Source organism: Pelodiscus sinensis, chromosome 9 (assembly GCF_049634645.1).
Source record: "Pelodiscus sinensis isolate JC-2024 chromosome 9, ASM4963464v1, whole genome shotgun sequence".
NCBI classification, from domain to species: Eukaryota; Metazoa; Chordata; order Testudines; family Trionychidae; genus Pelodiscus; species Pelodiscus sinensis.
In genome coordinates this window covers 47,441,050-47,462,985 of record NC_134719.1, presented here as the reverse complement: position 1 = coordinate 47,462,985, position 21,936 = coordinate 47,441,050, and the positions used below count along the sequence as shown (strand labels likewise).

At 42.6% G+C, this 21,936-nt stretch overlaps 1 protein-coding gene across 6 annotated transcripts in view; it reads right to left on the bottom strand.

Moving 5' to 3' along the window:
• Positions 1-21,936, bottom strand: part of KCNT2 (potassium sodium-activated channel subfamily T member 2) — a 321,535-nt gene that overhangs the window by 134,896 nt on the left and 164,703 nt on the right. For all 6 annotated transcript variants that reach the window (XM_075936723.1, XM_075936724.1, XM_075936727.1 and 3 more), the window contains exons 12-14: positions 17,635-17,771; positions 10,598-10,661; positions 240-348 (exon numbers count right to left, since the gene is read on the bottom strand). In XM_075936723.1, the coding sequence (XP_075792838.1) occupies positions 240-348; positions 10,598-10,661; positions 17,635-17,771 (310 nt within the window). The remainder of the gene's footprint in view (positions 1-239; positions 349-10,597; positions 10,662-17,634; positions 17,772-21,936) is intronic.

Here is a 21,936-nt window from a genome sequence, read left to right as displayed (position 1 = left end):
GGATAGAGTGCAGACTAATCTGTCTAACAGCATTGGTGTTTCCATTAGAGTATGTTGACACTGAGCCCATGGTTACAGCTCAATGCATGGCAGCAAAGGGAAGTATACCTCTCTCTCTGTTTGGAATACTTGATTTACAGTAGAAGCAACCTGTATAATGAAATACAAAGTTTACTGACAGAACAATATTTCAGAGAATGCTAACAAACTTCTAATAGTCACTAAAATCTGAAGCTTACCTGCAAACTTGATGTGAAATTTATTTTCAGGTTTTAATATTTGGACATATAAAGGACATTTTGGAGCAAAATCTTTAACTGCCCATGCTCTTAAAATGGTTTGATGATCCTAGAGTAAAACAGGAAATAGAATGTGATCACAATGGAATAGAAGGAATACTGTGATTAAATCAAATGTAAAAAAGCTGAGCAATCTGACGACTCCATTTCAGATAAGTCACTTTTAAACTCTAAAACACCAGCTGATTGATGTATACGTCTGTGTATTTTATGGTTCTGGTCTGTGTAAAGGGATCATGAATATTGCCAGGTTGCTCTTAAACTTTGAACAGAAATCTAATCTGTGTAATTACTTATATGGCCCTCGTTGTAGCATCTCAGTGCCAGTAATTAATTCAAAGTGGAAAGAAGCAACTGATGGAGGCTACAACACAGGAAAAAAGAAACATATCACTTATAAACATGGATTTTTTTTTAAAAAAAGTCTACACTTAGCCTAAATGTTAATAATCTTTTCTAATATAAATAAATCTCCATGCTCATCTGTTTCCTTATACAGAGCCTCTGCCTGTGGATTGGAGTTTGGAAGGACATGGAAGAGGGCATGAGGCGTATGACAAGTTTCCTGCCTTCTCTTAAACCTGTGGAAGCTATTCTATGTTGGCTTTGTGAAGTGGGAAGGGAAGCAGGAAACTGCCTTGCTTCACTTTGTTGTCTTTCCTCTTGCATCTGTGGTCACTTAGATAATTTCTTCCTTGAAATCACAAGTCGTTGACTGGCTCGTTTTATTAGATGATTACAGTTCTTAGTTTTATATCTGTCTTTCAATTATACTTCATCCTATTTTATGCTTTAGCTGAAAGGAGAAGTATATACAAATAAGATGTCCTTCAGAGTCACTGAAAGGAATATGACAGTAGTGAAAAAAACGTTATTTTATGAGGTCCTATATTTTAAATACAAGAGTTCCTACTTAGCGATTTGTTGTAATTTTGCATTTTTGGTATAACCAGAAAATGTGTAGATTACTCTTTCCATAGTTCACTCAAGCTTACTATTTCTTCTTACAATTTTGGAAAATATATCCAAAGGTTTAAAAAAATTACCCAAGAATGAATAAAAAAAATCAAACTTAACTGATTTTAATCAAAGATGTACATATTGAAATATAGTTTCCTCTCAGATCCATAAAATGGAAAACTAAGAAATGTCGTGGGGTTGGATTTTTGTTTTTGGTTTGTTTTTTAGGTTTGTTTGTTTGCAACAACTGTGTTGTTAAAAAAAGTGTTAAGTTAAATATTTTTCACACACTACTAGGTGAATGCTGAAAACACATTATTGTACTCCTGTTTGTGAAAGCATACCATTTTACTGTGTCCCCACATTGAATAATAAGAGATAAAAATATATAGAGTTAACCATATTAAATCCCAGGGTCTAGCAGTTAAATACTATGAGCCATAAAAAACCCTAATTTGTCACTTTTTTGAGTAACAATAAGAATGTGCAACTATAATGATAGAGGTTAGTTATAGACCAAGAATAGCAGCAAATGTCCAAGAATGTCTATTATATTTTCCATTATTTAAGAAAGAGCTGAGCTCAGGAAGAGCTCTTTCATTACTGCACATCATGAAATAAAGATTAATAGGTTCGTTTATTCAATTTCACAAAATATAGTTACATTCAACACATTTAGCTTTAGAAGAATATATCAATTTTCATATATTTCAGAACAAAAAAATGTCTGAGAGAAGTGCAGAGGAACCAATTCTGTGGCCATACATAGTCATTACATTGGTGCTATAAGAAGAAAATGAAAAGAATGATTCATTACATTTGCAATGTCACCAGTAAGAAAGCTTTCGGAGTAGAGCACAAGGGAAATCTCTGCCTGACATAGTGTGTAACTGATCTGTTCAGACCACTCTATTGTAATGTCTATTGAGAAAGTACCAAGTATTCTTTCTGTGAAGTTCTAGAATAACCTAAATGATATTTTTGGGAGGTAATGCAGATTTGTTCGGAATTTGTATTTGTGACCTAAGCTATCACAAAGATGTAAGGAAGGAACAGCTTCAAGGGACTGATGTGCAAATCCTTTTAAAGGTCGGCTTTAAAACGGTCATGGAAGTTCCACTGTATTTCTGTTCTTACTGTTTTATCTGATTAATGAAATGATGTTTTAACCCAGAGCCATGAATGTCAGGAAATTTTTTTCACATACCATCATGTGGGAGAGGTTTGTGAGGCAGAGATGGACTAGGCCTGGAAAATCCATGTAGCTGCAGATCCTCTAATCTTTTCTAGAGGATTAGAGCAACAGTTGCAGGTGATAACACAGTTTTTAGCCATTGCACCTTTTATAGAAGGATTCCTTTTCCCTGACCCCCTGCAGGTTGTTAAATACACAGCTTGTTTCATTGGCTTCTGGGGAGGCATGAAGATTTGCCCCTAAATGAATTTTAAACTATAGCTGATATGTGAGATGCAAATTGTTTTCCTGGGCCATGTTTAATATAATTAAAAAAATGTTGTAGGTTAGATTTACTATAAAAAGTATCCTGGTTCTAATGAATCTGTGTTACCTTTATGAGTTAGATACAATTTACCATGATAGATGGAAGTATACCAACCAGTGATAAATTTTGTTATATAATCAGTCATGGATATACTCTTCTTCCAAATATTATTCCAAATATTTTCTTTGTGCTTTTACTTCCTTAGTTTTAAGCTACTTAAAGGAAATAATATTCAAACAATCTGTCTGATACTATGGTGAGTGGAGTATTTTTATAGAAAACAAGACATTTTAATTAAACACAGACATGGTTAATATAAACAACATCTAAAAAGAAAATCACATTGTCCAAAATATGAAACACTGAGGGTATGTCTACACTACAAAGTTAATTCGAACCTTGAGCCATTAGTTCTAATTAACTTTAATAGCGTCTATACATAAAAACCTCTATTTCGAATTTAATTCGAAATAGCAGAGCGCTTAATTCGAACTTGGTAAACCTCATTCTACAAGGAATAATGCCTAATTCGAAATAGCTAATTCGAAATAAGTACTGTGTAAACACTTATTTCAAATTAGGGGGCCTCCAGCCCTTCCCAGTTCCCCCTGGTGGCCACTCTGGGCCAAACCAGGAAAACTCCTCTCCTCTCCCCCAAACCCGGGGCCCTTAAAGGGATAGACTCTGTTCAGATGGCACTTGCCAGAACCGGCCCTGCCAGCAGTCTCTGCCCCTGACTCAGTGGCCCCAGGATGAGCCAGGCAGTCAGTGCCAGTCAGCTGTCCTCCGCCCAGTCCCCCAGCACCCAGGGGTCAGCCAGGAGCCGTAGACGGCATGCACCCTCCTGGACTAGTGCGGAGGTCATGGACCTCATTGAGGTTTGTGGGAGGCCCCCAAAGTCCATGATCTCTGCACTAGGCAGAGGAACGTGGCTGTCTATGGTCGCATAGCGGCCACCACTGCCCAAAAGGGACACAGGCGCACCCAGGAGCAGGTGCGCCTAAAAGTCAAAGAGCTGCGGCAGGCATACGCCAGGGCCACCAGAGGTGGCGCCACAGCAGAGGCGGCGCCGTAGCAGGGTCTGCCACTTGCCCCTACTTCCCTGCCCTCAACCAACTCCTGGGGGGTGGGGCTGTCCGTGCCGGCCCGGGAGGCAGAGAGCCAGCTCCCTCCTCAGTTTCCCCCCTCCCCTCTTCCACTCTCTCTCCTGCCCTCTCCCGCCTCCTTTCCTCCGTCTCCCCACTGTGCCATTCCCCCTCCCCAGTTGTGTTCAATAAAGAGTTTCTGGTTTTGAAAATACATGTGGAAGGGCGGGCTAGGGAAGGGTAAGTGGAAGGACGAGAGGAAGGAATGGGGCACAAGTCCCCGGTGGGGCAGATCGGAGAGACTGTTAGCGCTCCTCAGGGTGGAAGCTCTCCTGCAGGGCCCCCTGGATCCTGACATCCCCTCGATGGTCCTCCTGGATGGCAGACTGCAGACAGTGCAGCTAGGCTGCTGGCAACGTGTCCATGAGATGCAGCAGAGTCCCTGGGACAGATCTGGTTCCATGTTGCAGAGTGCCGTGGTGCCCTGAGTGAGGGCAAGCAGAGCACTCCAAGACACAACTGCTTTGCTGTCCCTCAGAGAGGTAGAACAGGAAGCAAAAAAACCTGAGAACTGTCTGTCCGAGATGGGGGGTCAGATCCTTTTAAGCACAGACCTCGGCTAACATGAGGCAGCAGCTCCACACACTAAGTCCGACACTGATGCCCTGCTGGCACTGGTTCCGGCCAGGCTGACCTTGATTCAGGCTCCACTCAATGTGGACGTGCTATTTTGAATTAGAAAAACGCTATTTCAAATTAGTTTTTGTGTCTAGATGCGTTATTTTGAATTAGCTTAATTGGAATTAACTAATTCGAATTAAGTTAATTTGAAATAACGCTGTAGTGTAGACATACCCTGATAGGTTATTCAAATAAAGAAAAGAAGAAAATCTTTAAAAGTTAATTCATTTTATTTTTAATATTTGCAGAAGATGTGTTGCCATACTTGTTCTGCTACTACATGCTGTAGCTCCTTTAGTATTCTCCTTGTGATCTTGACAGTAAAGACAGAGGTTCACCTTGCAACATATTTATAAACTCGTTCAACACACTTAAGTATTCATTACAAGCTCACCTTAGCACGTATGCATTATTAGCACAAGCACTCCTTATGGCACTCACTATCACATTACTCTTGCTCTTGTTAAACACATATGATTTGTTGTCAATCACATTGTTACCCGTGTGGGGAAACTTCCACATTCAATTTGGGAAGAGTCTAAAGGGAGCTATGCTGGAGGAACATCTGCACTAAGAAGCTGCTTTAACACATTTCTCAATCCTCCTGTTACAGCAGTTGCTGCTCATCTTCTTTTTAATAAATGAGTGACACTTACTAATACACAGTAGATCACAGTCTGAAGTGCTGTGTAAGGTATGCAGGCTGCTTAATGGGTGTAAATGTAATATAATCTAAGATGTTGAGGAACTCAAAAGAAGGTGTACATTTCACCAGTCTGGTCTCCCGCAAACTCATCTTTGATTTTGGCCATAAATGTTTTGTATATACTCACATTCTTGTACTAATACTTGATTGCAGAAGATACTTTTATTTTAATTGTACAATTTTTTTGGCAGTAATTCAGAACATACTTGTTTAGAATGAAGTGTGTTTTATATGGCATCTTTCACAATCATGTTATCTAATAAAATGAATTAGGTGCTCATATATAGTTCAGTGGTTGTAGGAAACTTGAAGAGTCCATTCAGTTATTTGTCACAGAGGGGTATGTGCAAGAAGATGCTGCCATAGGGAGAAGTTAGTCTCCAAAAGATGGTCTTCTCCATGCCTCTTTGTGGCCTGAACAAACAGCATCCTTTCCCAGAGATAAATGGAGCCTGAAAAGTGGATACATGCCTGCCCTCCCTACAGAAAGCTCCCACCTCTGCTAGGGACTAAGGAAAGTGGCTGGTGGCCATCTGTCATCTTGTTGCTCCTCTCCTAAATTCAAGTGATGGTCTATGAATCAGGTCCAACACAAATGCTGAGTCTGCAAACCATGTACCTAGAAACAAGTTATGACAAGCAATGACAATCTCTCGCAAACTAATGGCAAATGAGTGGAATCACTGACAAGTCAGAGCCTATATAAGCTTTGTTTTGATGGGAGAGGAATCTCTGTGGATTTGGAAGACTGGTTTGAATTCTGATGGACAGTTTGGTGAAGTGGCTGAAACAGGGACACTGAAATTCTGCTGGCATGCCTAGTTTGATTGTGTACTTAAATTGTTTGCACACTTTTAAACGGATCTTTGACTATTGTGCAGGTGGAAATTAGGGGCATGAAAGAGCATTTAAGTAATAACACTTCTATCAGTGCAGCATCCCACTCCAGTACTGCAGCTTAAAATCAGTTTTGGGTATAAGGTCAACTATCAGGATGGTTTTGGTATCCAAAACCAATTCCCTTTGGCTCAGTAGCAAGGCTTAATCACCTTAGCCATACCTAAAGAGTAACTTTTAGTGACGATATAACAGGGCTTTGGTTGCTTTAGGCATTCTCAGATTCAACCATAAAATATATCATTTTGATCTTTGAATTCCATTTCAATAGCTGATACTCAGCTGTCTAATTTCTATTCTCATATTCCCTCTGTATGCTTTATCCCCCACTCTCTCTTTGTCTATCTCTCTTCTGTCTGTTCTCTAATATTCTTTGCCCTCTCTACCTTTATAAGGACCAAAAATACGAGTACATGGTGAGGGTATTTGGGAGTGGAAAAGCCAAATCTTAGGTCATTCGGGGAGAAAAAAGAGATCATGCACTTCCTAGAGACATTTACACCCATGCAAAAGTGCTACCAAATTGGAATGGTAGTGATTTGCACAGTCACAAACACCTACAAAAGTTGCTGGTCAGTATCAAATCAGGTCCACAGTCTAGGATGGAAGAAAAATGTTGACTTCAAGTGAGCATTGGTCAGGAAAGCTTTCTGATAGGGTGAGAAGAATAAAGATAAGATTCCCGATTGGAGATAGTCATAGTTACTCTGTAGGGGTATGTCTACACTACCCTCCTAGTTCGAACTCGTGGAATAACGGTAACGAGGAGTAACGGTAGTTCGGACTAGGAAGCCTAGTCCAAACTACCTAGTCCGTGCCGCGTGTAGCCGCGCAGCACGGGGTTCGAATGAGCCGGGATTTAAAAATGGCGGCGCCCGGCTTATGCAAATGAAGCCCGGGAAATTCAAATACCGGGCTTCATTTGCAAGTGTGGTATGCCTACATTACCCTCCTAGTTCGAACTAGGAGGGTAGTGTAGACATACCCTTGGATAGCCGAAGTTAAGGGTCAGAATTGAACTCAAGAGCAGGGCATTTCTATTATCTCTGGGAATCAGGCCCGGCCTTGGGGAAGGCGAGCAAGGTGGTTGCTTTCGACCCTATGCATTCAGGGGCCCTGTGCTGCCCTGCTCCTGGCTCCGCCCACCTGGCTCAGCCATGCTGCCTTGTGCTCTGCACACTCTTTGGCTGGGCATGCTGGGAATAGGACAAAGCAATGTACACAGTGAGTACTCTGTGACCAAAATGGGGAAGTGTTGGTATAAGCAGTGCCGCCACGACAAGGCCCTTCCCCTTAGGCACTGGTTATGGTGGGGAGAGGTCTTCAAAACAATGTATAAAAAATTCAGGGTAACAGGAAAGGGGAGCACAACTGATGCCTCTTTGTTCGTGTGATGGGAGACACTACATCTGCCATTAGCCACCATGTTAGCCTACTTTCTAAGCAGGCATTCAGATTCCAGATTGCAAAAGGCAACAAGAAGATTTCTTTAATAGTATTTGTCTTTTTGGAATGCTGGCTGCTCTGAATATATTTGTAAATCGGTGTTGTCACCTACTGATCCTGGAAGTGGCAAAGCTACTGTTGTAAGCAGAGAATGAGACAGTGGTCACAGGCCTCACACTAGCTTGTTCTGGGACCTTCATCATGTTGTTTTACTTCCTTGTCCCTGCATCTGCACCAGGTAGGAATTATCTTTCTTATCTCTATCAGACAGTATTTATGAGGCTGGATGAGTTTAACACAGCCTCACAAGATACCAGTTGCATTGATCCCAGGGCACAATGCACCTGGTCGCAGAAAGTCTGATCAGAGTGATTCCAACACTGCATGATGCCTCTGCAGCCCAAAAGTGAGCACTGCTGGCTGGAGTGGATGAAGGGCTATGTGACCAGTAGATGTACTGATTCAGCGTGTTCCCCCAGACAGCCACTTTAGAGTGATGAATATAGTCTATAGCTATTCCTTACCCCCGGTAGAAACTTTGAGGAAGGTAAAACCAGCACTGCTTTTCCTTCATCAAGGGGAATCTCTTCTGGGGTGTAGCTGCAGCTATTGTTGTAGAAAAGTGCAAGTTGCAACCCTCTACACTAGTGGAGGTGAATCAAACCCTCTCAGTAAAGTGGTTTGAAAATGAAAAACTCCATATAAATGTCAAGTATGATAAAGTACAGACATTCTAGACCAGGTGTTTTAAACAGTTGCCATTGCCTTGGTTGCTAATGTGTTTATGAATTTCTCCAGGTGCTGGTTAACAACAGTCTCTTCCTGTACTTGGATCAGAGATGCTACAGTACCTGAGTCACTGTAGCATAACAAATTCTGAGTGCCTGCTCTACTTGAAGCATTCTACTTGCTTGTCCTTCCAATACCTTTTTCTGCTATGTTCTAAAAATTGTATAACCTGTTATCAAGGCCCTTTTGGAGCTGTCAAATGTTGGATGATGACTTACATTCTGGAACTATCTTGGTAGGCGCCCTGGTCCGGATATTCACATTCTCACTGATGTCAATATAGTCATGTTCATTTACACCAACTGAGGGTCTGACCTTCACTTTGCTTTGAATTGGTATCCTTTATTCAAATACTTTATAAGGTGTCTTGGTACAGATGAACAATTGCCCGACTAAAAGCTGCAACATAGGCAGCCCATAGTCCACTCGAGAGGATTGTTTTTTTCTTTTTCTGACCTACAGGTTTATAGGCTCTTTTGTCCTTCATTCCTTGGTGTTTCTTCTCTGTCCCTGATAATGCTACCTGAAAACAGACATGCTAAGGAGGAAAGTAACCACGGGCCGAGGTAATGGATATGATTGGATATGGGCTTATTTATTTATAACACAGCTTTATGCAAAATCTCAGTTTTCTGTGTGAAATATGAAGGGTGGGAGAAAATTTGTCACCAACTTTTATTGCCTAGATTGAGTTAAGTAGCTTATACAACATTACTATCTAGGACAAATCTCTCTGATATTTTTAGATTTTACAGCTAGTACTGTTAGATTATCTAGTTTGTACACACCTATATAAGCAGCTTTTTTTTAAAAGCAGGCAAAACATAAGTTTAATTGAAATTACTGAAAATTACAACCATATGCACTAGCAAATTATGAAAACTGTCTTGATTTCCATCTTAATATACAAGATTCCCAATTTAACTATACAAATGCTCAGACCTAAGTAAATCATCTTCAGCATGATAGCCTCTTGAGCAAATACTGCTAATTATTTTGTACTTTGGAATGGGTATAAGGGAACATGTGCTCATAATACTCCTTACACTAGTGGAGTTTTCACATGCATGTTTGAAAGCAATAGTGCAGTACACTACCCCTGTAAGCACTAGCTCTTATAGAAATGTTTTTAATTTTATCACAGATTTGAGGGAATCTGTATCTTCTTAAATTCTCAGAGGTCTCCTTCTGTGGATGTGCATTTCAACTTCACATTATTAAGCATTATTACCAGGCAAATCATAATGAATAATGTATTCAGTGTTTCTAGCCTTTCGTATACATGTGAATTGCCCACATTTTTTTTTCAAATGTAATACATATAAAATTAATCATGTAAAATTTGTAAACATAAATCTTAGTCTGTAGCATTTTTGGAAGCATTTCAATGTAGTTGATACTTGTTTTGTTTTGAGTGGAAGCATAAGTAACATAATATGCCTGTTTCCTGATTGCAAGAATATAACTCTTATAATTGGGTTTCTAGATCAAACATTGCAAACATTCCCATTGACGTCAATCAGACTTTCTCTGGGGCAAGAAGCGACTCTTGTGAATAAAGATTTACTGATTTTAGTAAATTTTATGTAATTAGAAAGAACCAGTACATTTCACATTTCTTGCAGTTTATATTACCCCTGTGACACCAAATTTAAAAAAACAACCAGAATCGCAATCTATTTCACACTGCATAACAATGAGCATTATGTATGTTTATTTAAAACTGTCTAATTCCCCTGTAAAAATCCAAACCTAACTCTTGTTTTTACAGTTTTGATTACCAAGGAAACAGTAGATTACACACATTGCATGCAAGATTTTTTTAAATTCTGTATTAAAAGGAAGTGCAATCCTGTCCCCACTGAAGTCAATTTCCATGGAACAAGGATTTTACCTTGTACCACATAAGATGCATGTGTAAATTGGAGAATTATAACATTATTCCTAGTTTTCTGAGACTAATCTTTTTGGTGGCAGGGATTGATGTGGGGTTCCATATTTATGCAGCACCTATTACAGTGTGGTCTTGTCCCATCCCTGGGGCTACCTTAATTCAAATAGGAGTGTACAAAAAATGAAGTTCCCACCAGAACACACCGCTCCTCCCCTCTCGCCCCCCGCAAGATTCAGAAGGGTGGACATCTACTCCTGCCCAGAACTTCATAATAGTAATAACAGTATGAACAGCATACTATTTTTTTTAAACAGCATAAATATTTTTAAAGAACTTACAGCTGCTGTACGGTCTACTTCACACCGGCTGCTAAGAATGAAACATGCCTCAGCATCATCTATCCTAAAAGCAAACCGAGAAAGCAAAAGCTATTACATGCCATATATTTTTATATATAAACCATCATGTCATCTCTGACAACAATCCAAGTGCACACAATTTGAACAGCTTAAATAAGGAGTGGGAAATAGAACGGTGATAGTTCAGCAGGGTTGACACCTGCTGGGCCATCACTGCTATATTTACCTGTATAGGGGTGGATGATTGCAGCTTCTGCTGGCTGCAGATCACCACTCCTGGCCAATGGGAGCTGTGGGAAGTGTCACGGATGGGGAAGCCACTTCCTGCTCCTCTCATTGGCTGGGAATTGTGATGAGGATCTAATGAAACCCCATGAAGAAATAAATCATTCTGTCTTAAGAGCAGGGTTTGAATTTTCAATAGATAAGACAAGGGGCCACACACAATATAGTGAATAACTGCTCATTAATTGACTAACATTCATTCTGTACACTGAATAAGACAGGTGTCCCATGGAAACAAAAGCAATGTAAACAAGTAATTAAAGACCATGTCATAATGCAGATGCAGGAGGAAATCAGGTTAAGGTTTCACAGGCAACTTTAATTTTAGCATTACATTGAGTTCTTGACTTTGTTACCTTTATTTCTTTTAACATTTTTGTGGTAATATATGTTGGTGTGTCTACACAGCACAGTTATTTCGAAATAACAATACGAATGTCTACACCACAATTCCACTATTTTTAAATTTAAAATTATGGACGGCTTTATTTTGAAATTTGTAAAACTCATTACATGAGGAATAACGCTTATTCTGAAATAGCTATTTTGGAATAGCTGTAGTTTGGACACTTCACTGCTGCTATTTCAAAATAGCTCCTCCCAGGGCCATTCAGAGTAATTACTCCTGAGTGCTTTCTGGGGCTCTAAATCGAGGTAGTGTGTCCACATTAGGAGAGCCTGCCTCAGACTAATTTTGAGGCTTTCCTGTAGTGTAGACGTGCTATTTCGAAATAAGCTATTTTGGAGAATTTATTCCAGAATAGTTTATTTCAAAACTGCAGTATAGATGTATTCTATATATATTTAAATAATGAGACAACCATTAATAGCATCCAAACAACAAACTACTATTTTATTTAGTAGAGAAATTTACCAAGTATCTATCAGGTTTTTTTTAGTGTATCTTATTTTTAATAAAAAAGTGAAATATAGAAACCTCTTAGGGTATGTCTACACTACCCCGCTAGTTCAAACTAGCGGTGTAATGTAGGCATACCGCACTTGCAAATGAAGCCCGGGATTTGAATTTCCCGGGCTTCATTTGCATAAGCGGGGCGCCACCATTTTTAATCCCTGCTCATTCGAACCCTGTGCCGCGCGGCTACACGCGGCACGAACTAGGTAGTTCGAACTAGGCTTCCTAGTTCGAACTACCGTTACTCCTCATTCCACGAGGAGTAACGGTAGTTCGAACTAGGAAGCCTAGTTCGAACTACCTAGTTCGTGCCGCGTGTACAGGGTTCGAACGAGCGGGGAGTTAAAAATGGCGGAGCCCCGTTTATGCAAATGAAGCCCGGGAAATTCAAATCCTGGGCTTCATTTGCAAGTGCGGTATGCCTACATTACCCACCTAGTTCGAACTAGGAGGGTAGTGTAGACATACCCCAAGTTATTTGGTTATATTTCACACTTAATGTACTATTAAGCTCCTTTCATGTTTCTTCCCTTAGGACATGTTGAAAAAAATTCCTTGGGTACATTCAATTACATGTTCTGAAGGAAAAAGTATAATTCTATAGTTGACTAGCATCAGGTTATTAAGGTTATTATAGGCTAAATGCATGTGATTACCATCATAAAATAGGATTTTTATTCTTTTTTTACTTCCAAAGATATAGATTAAATATAATTAAATCTCACTACAGAACCTTTTTATCAAGATCAGCAGGAAAGGCGGGAGAAGAAACTTTTATATCCTCTTTTTGGGTGAGGGGCACAATCCTTTCTCTGAACAGACCTTTTTTTTTCTTTTGAACATCCAAAATGAGTTCTTTATTAAAAAATGAAATTTGAGAAAATATTCCACAAGACTCCAAAGAATAGATGCCTGGCTACTAATCATTCAATAAATTCAGGTCAAGTTTAAACTTAAAAAAAGTGAAAATGTGTCATTCAGGTGGTACAATAATAATAAAGAATGGACATTCTGTAAATAGGAAGGAATGGAGACTGGGTGCAAAGTAAACAGTGATCTGTACTGTATGTCTTGTGGTTTTGTTTGATTTGTATGTGTATCATTTTCTGCAAGGGAAAAGTATGTTTATAGCAAAACCCATAGAAGTTTGTTGCAAGGAAGGTGTTGAAGGAGGCAAACACGGTGGACTTGTGTAAGAAGGCATGCCTTTCACTCCCTCTCTTCCTCTGCTACTTTCCGCTTGTCAACATCACTTGTGCTTTATTTACAGTCTTCTCTTGGCACCTCTCTCTCTCTCTCTCTCTCTCTCTCTCTCTCACACACACACACACACACACACACACACACACAGTTTCTTAGATGAAAGAGAGGAAGGAGATATCTCCTAGGCTGTGTCCAGACTCCATGCCTCCGTCGACGGAGGCATGTAGATTAGCCAGCTCGGAAGAGGGAAATGAAGCCGCAATTAAAATAATCGCGGCTTCATTTAAATTTAAATGGCTGCCCCGATCTGCCGATCAGCTGTTTGTCGGCAGATCGGGAGAGTCTGGACGCGATGCCCCGACAAAGAAGCCTTTCTTCATCGACACAGGTAAACCTGGTTTCACGAGGCTTACCTGTGTCGATGAAGAAAGGCTTCTTTGTCGGGGCATCGCGTCCAGACTCTCCCGATCTGCCGACAAACAGCTGATCGGCAGATCGGGGCAGCCATTTAAATTTAAATGAAGCCGCGATTATTTTAATCGCGGCTTCATTTCCCTCTTCCGAGCTGGCTAATCTACATGCCTCCGTCGACGGAGGCATGGAGTCTGGACACAGCCCTAGATTGCTCTTGGGACTAAATCTGAAAATCTACCTCTTTGGTTCACTTGCCATCTCTCCCCCATGGCATTTCCTTCCTATGATTTTTCTCCTTTCTGGTGTAATGGATTAATTAGCCTTATAGCTCTCTCATGACCATCTCTAATCTATCAGTTTGGCACAACTATCATAGGGTATGTCAACACTACAAAGTTAATTCGAACTAACGGACGTTAGTTCGAATTAACTTTCATAGGTGCTACACTAGCGCTCCGCTAGTTCGAACTTAATTTGAACTAGCGGAGCGCCTAGGTCGAACTAGGTAAACCTCATTTTACGAGGACTAAGCCTAGTTCAAACTTACTAGTTCGAATTAAGGGCTGTGTAGCCCCTTAATTTGAACTAGTGAGAGGCTAGCCCTCCCCAGCTTTCCCTGGTGGCCACTCTGGGCACCACCAGGGAAACTCGTATGCCCCCCTGCTGGCCCCAGAGCCCTTAAAGGGGCACGGGCTGGCTACGGTGCCCGTGCCAGGTGCAAGCCTGCCAGCACCCAGCCAGCAGACCCTGCACCTGGCACGGCACGAGCCAGCCACCCGATGCCCCCCAGTCCTCCGCCTCTTCCCGGGACCAGGCTGGCGGCTCTCAGGAGCCTGGCCAGGACTGCAAGAGGCGGGCACCCGCCTGGTCTAGTGCGGACATCGTGGACCTCGTCCACGACCTCTGCACTAGGCCCAGGAAAGTGGCTGTCTAGGGCAGGAGAGCTGCCAGCCTGGCCATCCAGGGGCAGGTGTGCATGAAAATCAAGGTGGTCCACTGAGACCCCCGACCCTGAACCCTGAGCTTAGAATGGCCGTACTGGGTCAGACCAAAGGTCCATCTAGTCCAGTAGCCTGTCTGCCGACAGCAGCCAACCGTAGGTACCCTGGAGGGGATGGACCAAAGACAGTGACCAAGCCATTTGTCTCGTGCCATCCATCTCCAGCCTTCCACAAACTTTGGGCAGGGACACCATTTCTACCCCCTGGCTAATACCACTCCATGGACCCAACATCCTTGACTTGATCTAACTTCTCTTTAAACTCTGTTCTAGTTCTAGCCTTCACAGTCTCCTGCAGCAAGGAGTTCCACAGGTTGACTCTTTGATTTCTGAAGAACAACTTTCTGTTACTAGTTTGAAGCCTGCTACCCATTCCTTTCCTTTGGTGTTCTCTAGTCCTTCTATTATGGGAACTAATGGAGAAATTTTCTTTATGCACCCTCTCCACACCACTCTTGCTTTTATAGACCTTTATCATATCCCCCCTCCGTCTCCTCTTCTCTAAGCTGAAAAGTCCCAGTCTCTTTAGCCTCTCTTCATATGGGACCTGTTCCAAACCCCTGATCATTTTAGTTGCCCTCCCCTCTCGCAGCCTCTCTCTTCCCCTCTCCCACTTCTTTTTCCCAGTCTCCCTCAGTTTTGTTCAATAAAGAGAGATTCTATTTTTGAACACATATTTTCTTTATTTTGTACATCAGGAAGGGGGGCTAGGGAAGGGTAAGTGGAAGGAGGTGAGGAAGGAATGGGGTACGCGCCCCCGATGGGGAGGACTGGGGTGGCTCTGTGGGCTTCTCGGGGTGGAAGTTCTCCTGCAGCCCCCCGATTGCCCCCTCCCCGCAGATGGCAGCCTGTGGCAAGTACAGCCGGGCTGATGTCCGAGTGCTGTGATGTTCCGCCTGTGGGCACTCAGGGCACTCCAAGCCAGGACTGCTTTGCAAGCGGGGAACCCTGAGAACTGTCTGGAGTGGGGGTTGGGTCCCTTTAAGCACAGCCCTCGGCTAGCCTGAGACAGCAGCTCCACGCTATAAGTCCTTATGGGTATGTCTACACTACCCTGCTAGTTCGAACTAGCGGGGTAATGTAGGCATACCGCACTTGCAAATGAAGCCCAGGATTTGAATTTCCCGGGCTTCATTTGCATAAGCGGGGCACCGCCATTTTTAAAATCCCGCTCGTTCGAACCCCATGCAGCGCGGCTACACGGGGCACGAACTAGGTAGTTCGAACTAGGCTTCCTAGTTCGAACTACCGTTACTCCTCGTTATCATGCAGGCAAATTCTAAAACCACTTACCAGCTTTCCAGGATCTAGTGTTGTATCTCTAAGGCTATGTCTACATAGCAGTGTTATTTCAGAATAAATGACATTATTCCAAAATAACAAAGAACACATCTACACAGCAAGCTGGTATATCAAAATAATGGCGAGCTGGAGGACTTCTTACCCAGACTCCTGTAATCCTCATTTTATATGGAGTAAGAGAAATGGAAAGAAGAGTGTTCTTCCTTTGACTTCCTGCTGTGTAGATAGCTCCAAAAGCCAAATTAAACTATTTCAACTTAAGCTACGCGATTGATGTACCTGAATTTGCGCACCTTATTCTGACTCTAGCCCTGCTGTGTAGATGTACCCTCCCAGTGTGATAGTGTATACAAATGCTACAGAAGACCAAAAGGGGCAAAAAGCCAATACAGGCAGGCCTGCCTTACTGCACCTCTAAACCCTGTCAGCCTTAAAGAGAGCAGCCCAGACTTGAAGATTACATCCCATTGAAGATGGATAGGCTTCTCATTTTCAGTTCCCAAACAGGAGCCCAGTCAAGGGTCAAGCTGCTTTAGATTTCCTGTCAACCTGGGGCCAAAGTACAGATGGCTAAAGGACCCTTGAGGGATTGCGCTACTCTTTATTTCTGTTAGTTTAGCTTTCTTTCCTTTGTCACATTAGGAATGGGGCCAGAGACTTGACCCTTCAATAGATCTGAGGAGAGAGCAGGCTCACAGAGGAAGTAGTCCAGGAAAAAGGCAAAAGTTCTGACAATACAGAACTTAATCACTGGCTTCAGTGTTCACAAGCTGGAATGCAAAATAGGGAGAGGGGGCTGTTCCTTTGCAGCCTCACTGAAGGCGGATACAAAATGCAAGTTTTATTAGGTCTGGACATGGTCACTGGACATGGTCACATGGCAATGGACTACAGGTTAGACCTCCCTGGTCCAGCACCCTCAGGACCTGAGTGGTCCCAAACCACAGAATTTGCCGGAATAGAGTAAGTCAAGGCTCCTCTCTGCACTGTGGGTTTCCCCAGACCCTGGGCTTCCCTTTCTGCTTCTGGTCCCGTGCCGGGGTTCCCAGGGGCAGCGTCCTCAGCCTGAGATTCCTCCCCAACCCTCACCAGCTCCTCTCCTCTGAGTTTCCAGTCTGGCTGGGGATTCCTGCTTGCATCACTGCCACTGGGGTTCCAAGCCAGGGGCCAGAAATTCCCTCTGGCTGCCATTGGCCCCACTCCCGCCAGGGATTCTCCACAGCCACCGCCCCCAATATTCCTTTCAGCCACCACAGTGGCCTGGCCTGTGGCTCCACAGGGCTGGACTCCCCACCCACCACAGGACCAGCCCCTGGCAGCCCAGGTGGGCTCCCCAACACCCGCAGGACTCACAGCTGACTCATGCTCCTTGCCTCTGGGGCTCTCTTGTCCAGCAACATCTGTGTCCTTCCTGCCATACCACAAAGTCCCAGATTTGGGAGGTTCAGCCTATACAGATTTAAACTCTGATTTATCCCTAAAGGAGTGAGACTAAATGTGTCCTGACCAGAAGGTCAAGTCAAAGATGAATAGGAGCACCAGTGACTTAGATGGCAGATTGGAAAGACTAGGGCAAGGCTGCTAGCGTACACAAGGCAGTGCATCAACTGGTGAACCATTGTTTGATTTACTTCTGAATTGTTTTAATTATTCTTTTAAAATTGAGACAAAAGAGACAATAAAAATGATTGGTCCAATAAAGAACATTTGGATTATAAATGTTTGGATTTAGAAAAAAATCACCTAGGAACAATGATGAATTATGTCACAGATTTACTTATGTTACCCTTCTAAAATGCATACTCTTCTTTTCTAATCTGGCTCATGATATTTGTAAATATTATTTACATACTGAAACAAATAAAATACAAATAAATATATTCAATTTTTGCTTACTTAGCTCTCAACAGGTCCTGATCTTTCAGTGCAGATCCTTGCAGATAGATAACTCTTTGTGACCACATTGGAATTTGCAGCACCCTTCGTACTTGAGCATCCATCTCAGTAGGACATAAAATAACCACATAATAGTCCTGTAAAAAATGTAAAGAAGTAGAAAAGGAATAGGGATTATTTACTTTTACCTTCTGGTAAAAAAGGTGAAAATTTTCTGTAATACATTTCAAAATGCTTTCTTGGATAACAACTATTTGAACATTGCACATTTCAGATTCGGTATTAAAATTAGAGATTTAAAAAATTCTCCCAACATATTTTTCATAAACTGCTGAGGTTCCTATCCAGTTCATAGCTGGTGAATTTATTAGGTTGGCCATCATGGAAACAAGCAAATGTTATGGCTATTTCCCCCAGATTAAGTATCAAATGCAGTCTTCTTTTCCAATATCATTCTGCTGTAAGCATTTGGTGGAATGAAGAGGAAGAATTCAAGGAAACTGGGCAGAAAGAGTGGTGAATTGGATCCAGCACTGTACAGATAATATGCTGCCCACATAGGGGATGATTTATAATATGAGTGTCCTTTGTAGAATACTTCCTCCATTGAGATGATGTAACCGTTGTGTCTGTGGTAGGAGAATTTTGCTCCCCTTTTCCCAAGGGTATGTTCTCAGCACCTGATCCGTTAAACACAAATTTTAGTACCCAGTCTGAGTATGTGTATCAAACACTGTACACACAGTTATGAATTGAATGTGAGTCTCCAATGTCCAGGTGAGTGCTTTAGACACTGGGCTAAAGGTGGTGTGTCACAAATTCCATCCATTCTGTTGCTACCCAAATTTGAATGGAACGTGATCTGCTAGTATGCATATCACAATCTTGCCTCCTCATGTGACTTAGGCAGCATCATCCTTATCTTCCCCCAGGATGTTGAAGGCTCTGGTGTATAAGTAGAAGAGAGACATGCAAATGAATGTGCCCAGATGCAGGGATCTGGGTGAACATTTATTCTTAAATGTCCAGTAAGTTTAGGAAATCTTGTGAGTCTGAGTGGGTCTTAGTGCCTAAACCTGGGTCTTCAGTGACTAAGTCTGAAATAAATATTCCTAAAAGCCTTTATTCCTAAACCCAAGAAAGAAACCAACAGAACACCACTAGCCATCACCTACAGTCTTCAGCTAAAACCTCTCCAATGCATCATCAGTGATCTACAGCCCATCCTGGACAATGATCCCTCACTTTCACAGGACTTGGGAGGCAGGCCAGTCCTCGTCCACAGACAACCCACCGACCTGAAGCAAATTCTCACCAGCAACTATACACCACACCATAGTAACTCTAACTCAGGAACCAAACCATGAAACAAACCTCAGTGACAACTCTACCCTCATATCTACATCAGCAACACCATCACAGGACCTAACCAGATCAGCTACACCATCACTGGTTCATTCATCTGCACATCTACCAATATAACATATGCCATCATGTGTCAGCAATGCCCCTCTGCTATATACATCAGCCAAACTGGACAGTCCCTATGCAAAAGAATAAATGGACATAAATCAGATATTAGGAATGGCAATATACAAAATCCTGTAGGAGAACACTTCAATCTCCCTGGACACACAATAGCAGATTTAAAGGTAGTCATCCTGCAGCAAAAAAAACTTCAAGACCAGACTTCAAAGAGAAACTGCTGAGCTACAATTCGTCTGCAAATATGACTCCATCAGTTTAGGATTAAACAAAGACTGTGAATCGCTAGCCAAGTACAAAAGCAGTTTTTCCTCTCTTGGTGTTCACACCTCCAGATCAGCTGCTAGAAGTGGGCTTCACCCTCCCTGACTGAATTAACCTCATTATCTCTAGCCTTATTCTGGCCTGCATATTTATACCTGCCTCTGGAAATTTTCACTACACGCATCTGACAAAGTGGGTCTTTGCCCACGAAAGCTTATGCTCCAATAAATCTGTTAGTTTATAAGATGCCACAGGACTCCTTGTCACTTTTTATAAGAATCTTTGTGGATCTGGGCTGACATATGAATGACATGTTTGATTATCCTCTTATGTGCTATTGAAGGAGAAGATCAGCCTAGAGCAGAGGAAAATGAAAGTATAACTAGAACCCTCTCTTCAGATGACTTAATGCTGTCCTCTTGTATAGAGAATCTATTTCCAGGTAAGGGGATCCCTGTTATTAGAAAGAGATAGGTAATATTAATATGGGGTTTGATTATCAGAATTATAGATTCCTGGGTTTATGAAGATTGGAAGAACCACTTAGTGACTTGCCTGCAACATATGAAGGTTACAGGCCTCTCAGGATGGATAGTGTGGACATGGAACATATGGGTACCAAAAGAGAAAGGGAAAGATAGGAGAGAGGTCCTGTAGGTCACTTCACGCTGCTAGGTAAAATGCTGTCTGTTCCATGCCCAGAGCTAGTTAGGCAGGCATAATAGTAGAGTCTAATTGCATGAATAAGATGATTAGTGAAGGAGGGATTTAGATTTATTAGGAACTGGGTGACCTTTTGGGAAAGGAGGAGCCTATATTGCAAGAATGATCTTCACCAAAACCAAACAGTGCCAGATTGTTGTTAGGTAACATTCAAAAGGTCATAGAGGTCCTCATTTTTTGAGGAGTAATGTTAGTTCAAAGTGAGGGATTTGATTTGAACTAACGCATCCCAGAGCGCACTTCCTGGTTCAAATCAGCTGTTGAGTGGAATAACTCACGAGTGAGATTATGCAACCGAAGCGCGGGATATTTAAATCCCTGCTTCATTAGCAACTTCGGTTACCTACATTTGCATCCCTAGCTCAAACTAGAGAGAAAATGTAGACGTACCCTTACTGACCACCTGGCCAGGGAAGGGAGTGCTAAATGTTTAGAGATTAGAGAAACAAAAAAGGCAGAAAATGTGATGATGGGAGATTTCAGCTATTCCTGTACTGAATATGAATACGTCATGATGAGATGCAATGATAAAATTTCTAGATATCTTTAATAACTGGCTCTTGAAGTAGTTAGACCTACAAAACACAAGAGTCCTAAATTCAAGAGTCTTAATTTAGTCCTAAATGGAGCACAGGATCCGGTTCAAGAGGGGAATCTAGTGAACCATAATGTAAACATTTACATCCTTTAAAAGGGGATATAACAAAGAAACCCCCTACGGCAGCATTTAATTTCCAAAAGAGTCAGAAAAAAGATATAAATATGAGGAAGCTACTTAAACAAAAATTAAAAGGAATAGTCACAAAAGTGAAATGCCTGAGAGCTTCATGGAATTTTGTAAAAACTCTCTCAGGGTATGTCTACACTACAAAGTTAATTCGAACTAACAACTGTTAGTTCGAATTAACTTTCATAGCATCTATACATGCAAACCGCTAGTTTGAACTTAATTTGAACTAGGGGAGCACTTAATTCGAACTAGGTAAACCTCATTCTAAGAGGACTAACGCCTAGTTCGAATTAAGTAGTTCGAATTAAGGGCTGTGTAGCCACTTAATTCGAACTAGTTGGAGGCTAGCCCTTCCCAAATTGCTCTGGTGGCCACTCTGGGCACAACCAGGGAAACTCTTCTGCCCCCCCTCCCGGCCCTGGAGCCCTTAAAGGGGCATGGTCTGGCTACGGTGCTTGTGTCAGTTGCAAGCCTGCCAGCACCCAGCAAGCAGACCCTGTACCTGGCACGGGATGAGCCAGCCACCCGCTACCACCCAGCCCTCCACCTCTTCCCAGGACCAGACTGGCGGCTCACAGGAGCCTGCCCAGGACCGCAAGAGGCGGGCGCCCGCCTGGTCTAGTATGGAGATCGTGGACCTCATCAAGATTTGGAGGGAGTCCTCCAACATCCACGATCTCTTCAGTAGCTATAGGAATGCGGCCGTCTACAGCTGCATGGCTGACAGCCTGGCCACCAGAGGCCACATGCAGACCTGGGAGCAGGTCCACTGCAAAATTAAGGACCTGCGGCAGGCCTACTCCAGGGCCTCCCAGCCAGGGACCGACCCGGAGGTATGCCCCCATTATGAGGCCCTGGACCGCATCCTGGGGGCTCATGCAGCGCATGCCTCCCGGGTGGTGATCGACCCTGGGGCAGAGGGACCCGTACTGGACACGGAGGAGGAGGATGCCAAGAGGCAGGAGCCTGCAGGACCCAGGACTCCTGAGGCACCCCACAGAGCACATCGGCTGTGTCGTCCGAGGCCAGGGAGGGCTCCACATGTGAATGCCATCATGCTGCCCTTATGTGTATGGGGATCGTGGGGGGAGAGGGAGCCC